We start from the raw sequence: 11,247 nt of genomic DNA on the forward strand, positions 1-11,247 counted from the left end.
TCTTTCCATGCTGCTGTCTGGAGTCGGGGCCACTGCAGCAGGAGGGCATTGCGTGTGGACACGGCATGGGAACAGGGCAGCAGCATGGGCTGCAGAAACTGAGGTGCTCTGTGCTCCCCGACCCTTCCTGAACTCTTGACCTTCAAAGCACTTTACAGACAGGACCTAAAGTGGACATGCTGTCTCCACATGAGGTAAAGACTCTATGACCTAATATAGTGTTCTTCCGCTAGGCAACTGGCATCGGGGTGTGAACAGACAGCCAACGGGGCAAGAGGGGCGGCTGTCGGAGGACAAACAAGAAGCCACCAGGAGCACTGGTCTTAGCAGACCTGGAAAAGATCTAAGTCTGAGGGAGGAGCGGAGACACTCACAGGCAGCGATGCTTCCCTGGGTCCCATTACTGGCCCCATCCTTGGGTACCAGTGGAACCTGAGGGGAGCGATGACCTGTCCAGGTGCTCTGACATCCTCCCCAATCAAAAGGAGAGCCTACCCTGCCAAATGGACTGAGAGACAGATTTTAATGTCAGTAAAGTGCTTTGAGGAGCTGGGGGGGGGGCGGAGAGGTGAGGAGGGGCTCTGCCAGGCATCCCCAGAGCCTCCAAGGTGGAGGACACAGGGCCTGGCAAGGGCTCTCCGTTCTGGCCCTGCTACAGGCGCCCTGTGCTTCCTGAACCGCCTGAGCCAGGGACCGCCTAGAAGATCCAAGCCCTGCAGATTCTCCACACTGGTGCTGAACACCCAGACTGAGCCTAGGCTGTATGCCTGGTCACACGAGGAAGCCCAAGGAGACCACAGGGTCTAAGCCAGGGGGCCAAGGATCATAAAATAACCCAGACCTTTCCAAATGATCTCTCCCTGAGGGTTACAACAGCTCCGCCAGCCCCACTCCTCCTCTCTTGCTTTCCAGAGGACCGTGACCCTGATACCCGGGCTCCCACTACCACCCACCTCCCCACAGACCCTGGACCAAGCTGATGCTGGAGGCAAGGCTCCTCCCTTACCTCGAGAGATGGTCCCTCCAGGGGCAGGGTTGACACACATGGGTGGAAGGCGGGGTGGGGGAAGTTTGCACTGACGCTGCCTGTGCTGGGCCCGATCTGGGGAAAGAGAGAGGGCATCAAGGTGGCATGTTCTCATGCCTCACAGTTACAGACCCCTGGCCTGACTCACCCCAGAGCGTCTGGGAGGAGCTCTGGGCAGCACGGCTGCCGGATTGTACGTGCAGCCAGTCACAAGCTCTGAGAAACAGTCCCACAAATCCCACACAGAAAGAAGGCAATTGTCTTACTTAGATGGGATACGCAACAAATTTGTAGAGATCCCTTCCAGACTCTCAAAACAGCCCTCAAACTATCCCTGTTCCCTGAGCCACCTTGGGGAAGTCAAACACCCCTCCCACTTCCTTCTCTCTAGTCATGAGTAGTGAGGATCAAACAAGAAAACAGTTGAAAACCGGAAAACCATGGTACCACGTAAATCCCCTTGTCTGTCTTCTGCTTATGGTAGCTATCCCTGTGTCTGCTGTTGGTTCCCAGATGGCCATTTTAGCGACCAGATCTCAAATTATTCTGTCCCTCTAAGAAATGGGCAAGAAAAGGAACAACTGACTGTTTGGGTCCTCCTTAAGCCAAGACCAGCCTTCTCTCTCTTTATAAAAGTCAATGGTTTGCCATTCCAAATACTTCCATTCATTTGGAGACTAATTACTACTTATCAGTGAGCTATAAAGTATGTTTTTAAGAAGTTCCAAAACTTTGATATGCCTGAACATCACTTTTGCACGGGAAGGTGGGATTGTACAAGGAAGTAAGGTTTCCCATGTTGAACACCACCTACGTGGTGAAGATATCACCAAATCACTGGGTCTGGGGGGAAAGGTACTTGAGCTCTCTGCTCTCTTTGCCCTACTGGTTTCAATATGATAAATGAGGCAGGAGAGGAACAGGGAGACAGACACACACACACACACACACACACACACACACACACACGACATGCTTGAGCAACATTCTGTTCTGCTACCATCATGTCCATTTCCATAATGCAAACTGGCTCATATGTAATTGGTACATGAGGAAATGGTATCAGTAAAACATGAGAACCCTCAGGTCAAATGTGATTTTTCTAAAGCAAGGGAACTGAAACAGCTAAGGCAGAATTATAATTTTCAACAAGGAAATAAAAGACCCTTTTATATATATGTATATGTCCATATATACAACGTGCAGTCCCTGCAGCGAGGTCCTCCCCCCCCACACTACCAGCCGCACGCGCACCTTCTTGGCAGCCCCACGAGCTCAGAGCTCCCCTGCCCCCCGCACGGCCTCGGCACTGCCAGCTCTGTGCCCGTGGGAACACGTCCTGCACGTTTCTAGCACTGCACCGCGCCACCAGCCTCGGCTGTCCACAGCGTCCCCCCAGGCCCCAGTGACTGCCGTCAGCACACTCGGGCTGTCTAGCTGTGCTGAACTGCCTCAACCCTGTCTCTCCCACGAGCCCTCTTATGATATGAGAGGTGTGTGATTCTGCAGAAAACACATCCAGTGTTACAGCAGAAATGCCTGTAGGGTCTTCTGGAACAAAGTGCCTAGGATCAAGGTTTATCCTGAAACTAAGGTGGAAAATGACCAACTCAACCTCGCCAGTCCTGTTTGAGAAGGGCTCTCGTTCATAACTAGGGATGCTGGATTGAAAAAAAAAGAAATATATGATTTGGGGCGCCTGGGTGGCTTAGTCATTAAGCATCTGCCTTCGGCTCAGGTCACGATCCCAGGGTCCTGGGATCGAGCCCTGCATCGGTCTCCCTGCTCGGCGGGGAGCCTGCTTCTCCCTCTCCCACTCCCCCTGCTTGTGTTGCCTCTCTCGCTGTGTCTCTCTCTGCCAAATAAATAAATAAATAAATAAATAAATTTTTTAAAAAAAGAAAGAAATGATTTGATGATTATCTGTTTCCTTAAGCATTTTCAGTAACTAGGAGGGGGAGAAGTGAGCCCTCTTCTGACCATGGAGCTGGAGGAAAATGGCACATTCTTGCTGTTGATCTAGTGTTTTTCCAAGTTTTGTGCTGACTGTAGAAGACTCAGCTTGCTCTCTGTGGCCTGATCCTGATGGCATTACCTCCGAGAGACAAGAAACTTGTGTTAAGAAGCCAGCAAAGGCAGTGACAGGCCACTTACCAGGCACACGAGCGTGCTAGTTGGGCAGTGCTGGCAGATCCGCTGAATTACGTAAGAGGAAAGATGGCAGCCGCAGACCCAGCAGGCCACTGTCCACAAAGCTGCAGGGAACTGCTCTAGCTCGTACCTTCAGAAGCATCCAGTGGCCCGCCCCACTGAGACTCTAAGCGCCGGAGTGCAAGAAAGCATCTCTGACACAGAGCTGTCTCCACCCTAGTGTCTCCCACACAGGTGCTCACCCATGCGGCCGCCCAGCACGCTGCATGCTAAGGCCAGGCTGTCACTCTCTGGCAAAACACCAGCTGCAGGGCTGCACCCCAGAGAGATCCATCTACTCACATTTAGCAAAGGCCTGCCAATCCAAGACTAGGGGCCGGAGACAGACCACAGCCAAGTGCTTTTCCTATATCATCTCTAATCTTCATTATACCTCTGAATATAGGGGCTGGGAAACGGGATCAGGTAAGTTAATACCTTGCTAGTGTTAATGGGGACCAGATATGAACCCCAGAGAGTCTGACTCAAGCTTGACACCATGTGACATTTCCCCTCAGGATTCATGACACCTAGGGAGCTCATAATCTCACCATGAGGAGCAAAAAAACATAAAAACTAGATAAGAGATAAAGAACAGTTCTATATGACAATAAAAATGTCACAAGGCCACACATGACCAATTGCTGAGGTCATGGTGCAAACCACAAGTGATACTAGCATTCAGAAGACAGGAAAGGGCATTCAGCCTTATAGTCAGAAAAGAAAAGGTAGGTTTGCCTGAAGGAAAGTATTCAAGGCAGTAAATTCTTTCTGATTAACAGTTTTTCCTGAGACCTTCAAGCATAAAATGGTTGTTGGTAAGAATATAACACTTACCTGTGTGGAAAGCAAGGCCCCAAATCAGACTATGTCCGATTATTATGTCCTGAAGCTACTTAATACCACAGATTGTGATTTTACCAGGTGTCAGGCCCTGTTCTAAGCTCTTTATATGTATTAACTCACCTGATCCTTAGAACAACCCTGTGAGGCAGGTACTAAGATCCGGCCTACTTACATCATGAGGAAATGAAGGCACAGAGGCCCAATCACCTGCCTCCAGCCTTGGCCAGCAAGGGTGCAGAAGTGTGATGTGAACCAGGCATCTGGCTTCAGAATTTTTGCACAGTGAGGCTATGTTGACTCCCATGAAACTGAATGCTAACAACGTCACCCCTGATGAAAAGCCTCTCGAACAAATCAATCCCCAGCCTAGAAAGAAAATCACAAATGCTCTAAAGGAATTTTGCCACAACTCTCTCCCCTGGTACCATCTCCCTATCACGTAGGAGTGAAATAACACAGAAAAAAGGAGGATTATGATTTTTACTGGGCTCTCCAACTCTTTACAAAATCAGTGCTGTTCATTCAGACACTCCCACCATGAGAGAACCTATTTTCATCCAACTTTCACAAGTGGGTGGACAACGAAGCCCACTGATTAATAAGTAAACACAAAGTGTACTTAATTTTCAGCTCAAAATATGCTGTTTGCACTAATCTCAAACCCAATATTTCCAGTGAGTTAACCAATGAACCCAGGACGATAGAGATTAATTTTTTCACGCATTATGAAAACAGTCGGAGTGGCTAAAAACAAACAAGGAGGGGGCTCCTGAGTGGCTCAGTCAGTTAAACGTCTGCCTTCAGCTCAGGTCATGATCACAGGGTCCTGGGATCAAGCCCCATGTGGCTCCCTGCTCAGCGGGGAGCCTGCTTCTCCCTCTCCCTCTGCTGCTCTCCCCTGCTTCTGCTCTCTCCTGTCAAATAAATAAAATATTTAAAAAACAAACAAATAAGGAGGCAGGAAGAGGCTGTTCTGAATGCCCTGATACATCCAGCCCTCTTTCTGACCCCATTCAACAGGACGCCACTCAGCCAAGGTTTTCCAGGCCTCTAGGAACATAAGTGGGAGAGGAGACACCATGCGGAGGAAGACCTTTTTTTTTTTTGGTAGGCTCCACACCCAGTGGGGAACCCAACATGGGGCTCAAACTCACCACCCTGAGGTCAGGAGTCACATGCTCTGACTGAGCCAGCCCAAGGCCCCCACGGGAGGACCTTTTACATCAGCGGTTATGGAAGGTCTATTATGGTTCTCACTGATTTGTAAAATATGCTCAGAAAGGAGTCTCACAGTCAGCATCAACAGAGGTAACAGGCCTGTTACTCACTGGTCCGTTAGAGGAGGAAAGTCATGCTCCTAAGATACGCAAAGCCCTCTGGATGTGGTCCTTGAAGGCTTCCCCAGCTATAGCACTTCATGTAAGCAGGAATGAATGCTACCCTACAGCCTAGCCATGGCTCAGTTCTGCCATTGCTCACACCATCCTCTGACCCCAGCTGCCGGAGAGCACGGGTTCCAAAACTTGCCACAGTTTCTATGACCACTAATATAGCAATGACTCAATCCACTTTCCCCAGCGTTTGCTGAGACCTACCCCGTGCAGAAGGCTGTGCCAGGTGCCACAGATGATAAAGAAGCATGACAGGCCCTGGCTGCAGGGAGCTTCTAGTCTAGAGATATGACGATTAGTTCAAAACAGACTAAGTGCAGGAAAGTACAGGCACGGTGCTGAGGAAAATCAGAGAGAGGAGAGAGACTGCCCTTGGCTGATAGAATCAGGAATGGTTCATGGAGGAAATGGTGTAAAACACTGACTTAGAAAAACAGATGGGAATCCAATGAGCAGTGAGTACATGTGAGAGGATATTCAGGGGGAGGGGCAGCAAACGAACAGAGGGACTCCGCCGAGGAGTCAGCCCCAGGTCATAAGCACCGTGCAAGGGGAAGGCAGAGAAAGGACTCTGGCAAGTCCTGCAAAGAAGGGGTCTGAGGGCTCCACACTGGTAAGGGATCTCCGCAGCCCTCACAGCTGTCCATCACACGGAGGGAGAGCATGAGGTCACAAGCACAGCTCTGTTTTTACCTTTTCTGAATGAGTCCAGGCTGAACATTTCTGGCCAGGAGGGAAAGCTGGAATCCTAAAAAGGAGGGTCGAGAGGCAATGGTTACTATTCTTGGTCCAGGATCCCACAGAGAAGACTTCAATAACACAGACAGCGCTGTCCAGAAGGTGAGAAAAATGAAGCTTTTCACTAATGAGCCCCAACTGCTGCTCCAAGTCTTAAGGATGGAAGGGCCATCTATGGCTTTATTACATGGCTTTGTTTCTTTCTCATTGAGAGCTTTCTTCTTTTTTCTGTCCTAAACTCCCTGAACCCTGCTCAACAGAGCGAAATGCATTTCATTGGAGAGACATATTTCCACCTCATCACAATACTTGCAATTTTCCTGGGACTTCTGGGAAGAAAGGAAATTCTAAATGGACCCCTTTCCTCATGTGGCAGCAGCGAGCGGGACTGATGACTACCCTATGGACAAACTAGTTTACGGGGCTTTCACAAAACCCAGTCAAGCCCCTAGGGATGGGACTTGACAGCAGTATCAAAGAGTAACTGTATTGTAATTCAAAATAAAAAGCTCCTCATGGCGGAGTCTATTAAATAACAAATATTAAGTTAAAGTTCAACCGTTGAACAAAAGTTTTGGTACATTTTGTTCATTTAACTGAGGAGTATACCTAGAACCTTAAAACATACACACACACACACACACACACACACACACGCACACACACACACACACAAACACACAGAGATAAGTAACACCTCTGGCTTAATGATTTTGTTAAAAAAAAAAAAAAACACTCAAACTCACTTATAGATGTTTTTAAGAATATAGTAGTACTCCTAAGTTGGTGCAGTAACCTTATGTGGCCTCAGTTTAAAAACATCTACACACTGTGGGGTGCCTGAGTGGCTCTGTCGGTTAAGCATCTGCCTTCGGCTCAGGTCATGATCTCAGGGTCCTGGGATCAAGCCCCATGTCGGGCTCCCTGCTCAGTGGGGAATCTGCTCCTCCCTTTCCTTCTGCCCCCTCCTCCTGCTCATGCTCTCTCTCAAATACATAAATGAAATCTTTATAAAAAATTAAAAAACAAAAACATCTACACAATGCTTTAGCAAACCAGGAAAATGTCCAATATTACAAGGAGTCTAATAGGGCCTATACTCCTGCTCCTGACTGCTTTTCCGTCTAATTCTCAAATGGCGAGGAGATGGGGGTGAAGGGATGACCTGGGGCCGAATCTTTCAGGTCCATAGCAGGTCTGCTCTGATTGCCTCCTCTCCCCCAGGGATGCCAGGAATTTCAGCCAACAGGATATGGTAGTTCAGAGAGAAAACTTCAATATCCACGATACAATTCACTTTAAGAAGTTACATTCTATAGACTCTTTCCAAATTAAAAAAAAAAAAAGGGTATAATTTGAGATTCTAATCTTAAAGAAAAACCTGAATACTATAAAATCTAAACCATCTATATGATTATTATTTGAGACAATACTTTCTTGCTAAGAAAGAGTAAATTAATTTGCTTGTAAACAGACTGCTCTGCTTTTAAAAAGTCCCCGACCCTCTCCAAGGCTCACACAACACTATCTTTTCCTGTATCAGTCTAAAAGATATGTACGATATTCAAGATGGGATGTTTTAGAGGCATTTCACTGAGCTCTAGAACATTTCATAGAGATTGAAAAGAAAGCTGAGTTCCTTGAAATATAATTATGTTGGAAACTTTTATGATTCTGCATTTCTCTTAAATAATTCAAAGATAAGTAAAATAATATGCTGTCAAGAGTTCTTGCATAATGAAACACCACTTAAGTCCAGGTAGAGTCACTATGGGATGAGTCAAGGACAGAGAGATTCCATAATGACTAATTAAAAATGATACCCTTCTTCCAAGACAGCCACAAATGCATTTAATACATGCCTTTGCTCTACAGCGCGGCGAAGCATGAGGTCCGCCACTGTTCCGTGTGCGCGGCTAAGTCAACTTACCTTACACGAGCAGTGACGGTCTCAGATTGCGTAGGCTTTTGAACTGGAGCTGAATTCTCTCCCTGCTATTCCTCATCACGAGGCTGGGCCTCCTCCTAGAAAACACAAGGCTGGGTCACTACAGTGATGGGCCCCACAGGGAAAAGAAAGTTGCCGCAAACCACTGAAATCCATTTACTAACTAACAACAAGGACAAGTTTCGTCAATGGCATGAAGCACACACTGGACACACTGGCCTCACTTCAGGACCCGCCCTGACAGTCTCACGATTCATCAGATTGTGAACTGCCCTACACCGACACCTGTGAGATACCAAGAAAGAGATATGGTAAAGAGGGGCTTGTAGTCCTGAAAGCATTTTCTCCAAGCCCAGAGCAAAACCTGCTTCAGTTCTGAGTTCTAATCCCATCATGGCTCTAATATGACCCTACCTAAGGTAGATAAACAAGCTCTTCCAGATTAGGAAAGTAACTAAATGTTGAATGCCATTTTTATAGTTCACAAAGTACTTCCATAGACTTTGTAGCACTTAATCTATGCAACTAACCAGGGAGGTTGAAATTGTCTTTCCCAGAGAAGGAAATTGAGGCAGATTTTCCCAGAGAAAGTTACACAACTTGTCCAAGACCCCATAGCTGACTCAGGACAGAATGGAAGTCTGCAGTTAGGTACTGGATTCCAAAGCTTTCCATGCTTATACTACACTATTTTTCTTATTTCCATGATACTATGCTGTTGCCTAGATGTTCCATGGTTCATTCCTGGAAATAATATTTTATAGTGATACAAAGGCTGAAAGGGGCAAGATGGGTCCAACTGATAAACTTTGGACCATGGCTACATAAGTTAAAACACTTGGAGAATAAATATCTTTTAGAGGTAAAAGGACAACCTACACAGGTAAAAAAAAAAAAAAATGCAGCAAAGGATGTATTTCCCGCATCTTAAACAGCTCTACAAATAAAGAGCACTATCATAAACTCCATCAGGAAAAGAGGCCTCCCTCCTGGAAACTCCAACACTCCAAGATTTAAGTGTAAATTGTGAGATATAGTCAAGACCCACAATGACAGGGGTTTTGTTGCTTTCAAAGACACTGCAAGGGAAACCATCAGACAATGTCTCCTTTCCCTCTGGCCAGTAAGTTGCAACCAAAAACAGTTTGAGAGTGCACCTGGCCATCTGCAGTCCACCTGCTACAGTGTATGGCAAGCCCCTGTGTATTGGGGTTGCAAAGTGGGACAATCTCTGTCTTGCAACATCACAATTAAGGTGATCAATGTTGCTACACGAGGACTAGCCAGACAGCATGCTGACGCCATACTCCAGGCTTGGGGGTTCTGAGGACCCCTGGGACTCCAGTTCACTGCAAACAAAGGACCCAACATGCATTAGGTCTTCCCCTGCGAAATGGGGCAAGTCACCACCAGCAAACAAAGAACACCTCACCCCTTGGCCTCCCCCAGTGACAAGGTCGGTGCAAAAAGGGGCAAACCAGGGGGGCCAGAATGCACCAGGCCTCCCTTTGGACGAACGGTCCAGGCGGCACGGGGGACAGACAAAGGTCCCGGGGCACTCCGGGGGCTTCCTCCAGGCCCTGCCTCGGGGAACGGAGCATCCCCTGAGGCGGAGGCGTCGTTGCGCCAATGAAGCGGCCTCTCCCGCGGTCCCCGCGGAGCCCCTGGCTACCAGGCCCGCCCCGGCGGACCGGCCTGGCCCCCGCCCCCGCCCAGGCTCCATGGCAACGGCAGGCCGAGGCCTGGCTGCCCACGGCTCGGCCGGGCCGGCTTCGCGGGCAGGCCTAGGATGCCCGGCCTGCTCCTCGGGCCCGCCCGCTTCTCCGCCCCACTCTCCGCCAAGCCGGCGGTCGGACCCGGGCCCCTCCTCGCGCCGACCACCCCTGGCCGCGGCAAGCTCCTCAAGAGGACACGAAAGGGGAGAATAAAAAGCCCAATTCACCTGTTGTTACAGATGTGAAACAAGCCTCGGTGCACCGCGCATGAGCCGCGGGCCCCCCCAACCACGGCCGGACTACAACTCCCACCAGCGGCGGCGCGGCCCCTTCCGGGTCCCGTGGCGGAAGTCCCGCCGGCCGCCCCGGCGCTCCCCGCCCCGCCTCCCGCGCCAACCCCGCGTCTGAGCGGGTCTCCAGCGGGTCCCCCACACGGGGCTCGCAGTGTCCTCCCAGGGCTCACGCCGCTTGGCGACCAACCCGCGGCGAGACCCCGGCGCTGGGCCCAATGGGGGGGCGGCCGCGGCGGGCGCAGGCGGGACTTCCGGCAGAGCGGCCGAGGGGGTGGGCGCGCGGGCTGCTGTGGGGCCGCCGAGGGAGCGGGGCTGGGCTGCCGCGGCCGGCGCCTCACACCGTGCCCCCTCGCAGCGCCTCAGCATGCAGCGGTGTGGGAGCGGGAGGGCCCTCGCGTCCTCTGCGCCCCCGCCCCGCGGCCCCCGGCCAGTCAGGGCTGAGCCGGGAACGAAATCCTGCTCGGGCTCCGGACCTGCACCCGCCTTCCTCGCCACAGCCCGTTGCCACGCCTCTTCTCCTCTTCATCTCTCCTCCGATCTTCTGTTTCTTTAGGGAGGTGAGAATTTCTGCCTCACGACGTTGTTAGGAGGAGGCCAGCGCGATGGCACGTTGTAAACTGTACAACGCTGGGGAAAGGACAAGGTGGCACTTGCTGATCCGAGTGCCGCCGGGCGGCTCTGGAGGTCTCGCCCCCGCCCCCTGGCCTCCGAAGTGAGCAAGGGGCATTGTCCCTGTCACATGCTGCGGTCCTCTAGATGAGGCCCCTGTGGGAGTTCGGTGGCGTCCAACTTCAAAAGGAGAGAACTCAGCTGGGATTGCTCTGAGGCTAGGTCAAGATTTTGCAGCTGGAACGACCTAGAATATGCTTTTAAGACGTGGCCTTTAAGGATATACGAAGAATTTTTCCATATCCCGTCGTTTTTGTCCAAGCAATTAAATGCAACAAGTGTTTTTTTTTTTTTTTTTCTCTCTCTCTACATCGGACAGAAGGGTGGGGGAGGTGAGCGTGGAGCATCATCCACTCATTCAAATAATTATTACCTTTTCTGAGCAGGATATGGTGCCGGGCTATGGTGTGTGGGAAATGATCCCTGTACA

At 50.1% G+C, this 11,247-nt stretch overlaps 1 protein-coding gene across 3 annotated transcripts in view; it reads right to left on the minus strand.

Moving 5' to 3' along the window:
• The window catches only part of DHX30 (DExH-box helicase 30), a 28,758-nt gene extending 18,578 nt beyond the window's left edge, over nucleotides 1-10,180 (minus strand). The window contains exons 1-4 of one of the 3 annotated variants that reach the window (XM_088028562.1): nucleotides 10,083-10,180; nucleotides 8,123-8,217; nucleotides 6,148-6,202; nucleotides 1,007-1,102 (exon numbers count right to left, since the gene is read on the minus strand). In XM_088028562.1, the coding sequence (XP_087884688.1) occupies nucleotides 1,007-1,102; nucleotides 6,148-6,175 (124 nt within the window). In that variant the 5' untranslated portion in view covers nucleotides 6,176-6,202; nucleotides 8,123-8,217; nucleotides 10,083-10,180. Of the gene's footprint in view, nucleotides 1-1,006; nucleotides 1,103-6,147; nucleotides 6,203-8,122; nucleotides 8,218-10,082 lie in introns of those variants that run through there. The other 2 variants (XM_088028564.1, XM_088028565.1) reach the window with 2 other exon arrangements.
• Nucleotides 10,181-11,247: the final 1,067 nt, after the last annotated feature.

The sequence above is a fragment of the Eumetopias jubatus genome, unplaced genomic scaffold (assembly GCF_037043125.1).
Source record: "Eumetopias jubatus isolate StellerSeaLion01/CBP00866 unplaced genomic scaffold, mEumJub1_p1.0 scaffold_1, whole genome shotgun sequence".
Lineage (NCBI taxonomy): Eukaryota > Metazoa > Chordata > Mammalia > Carnivora > Otariidae > Eumetopias > Eumetopias jubatus.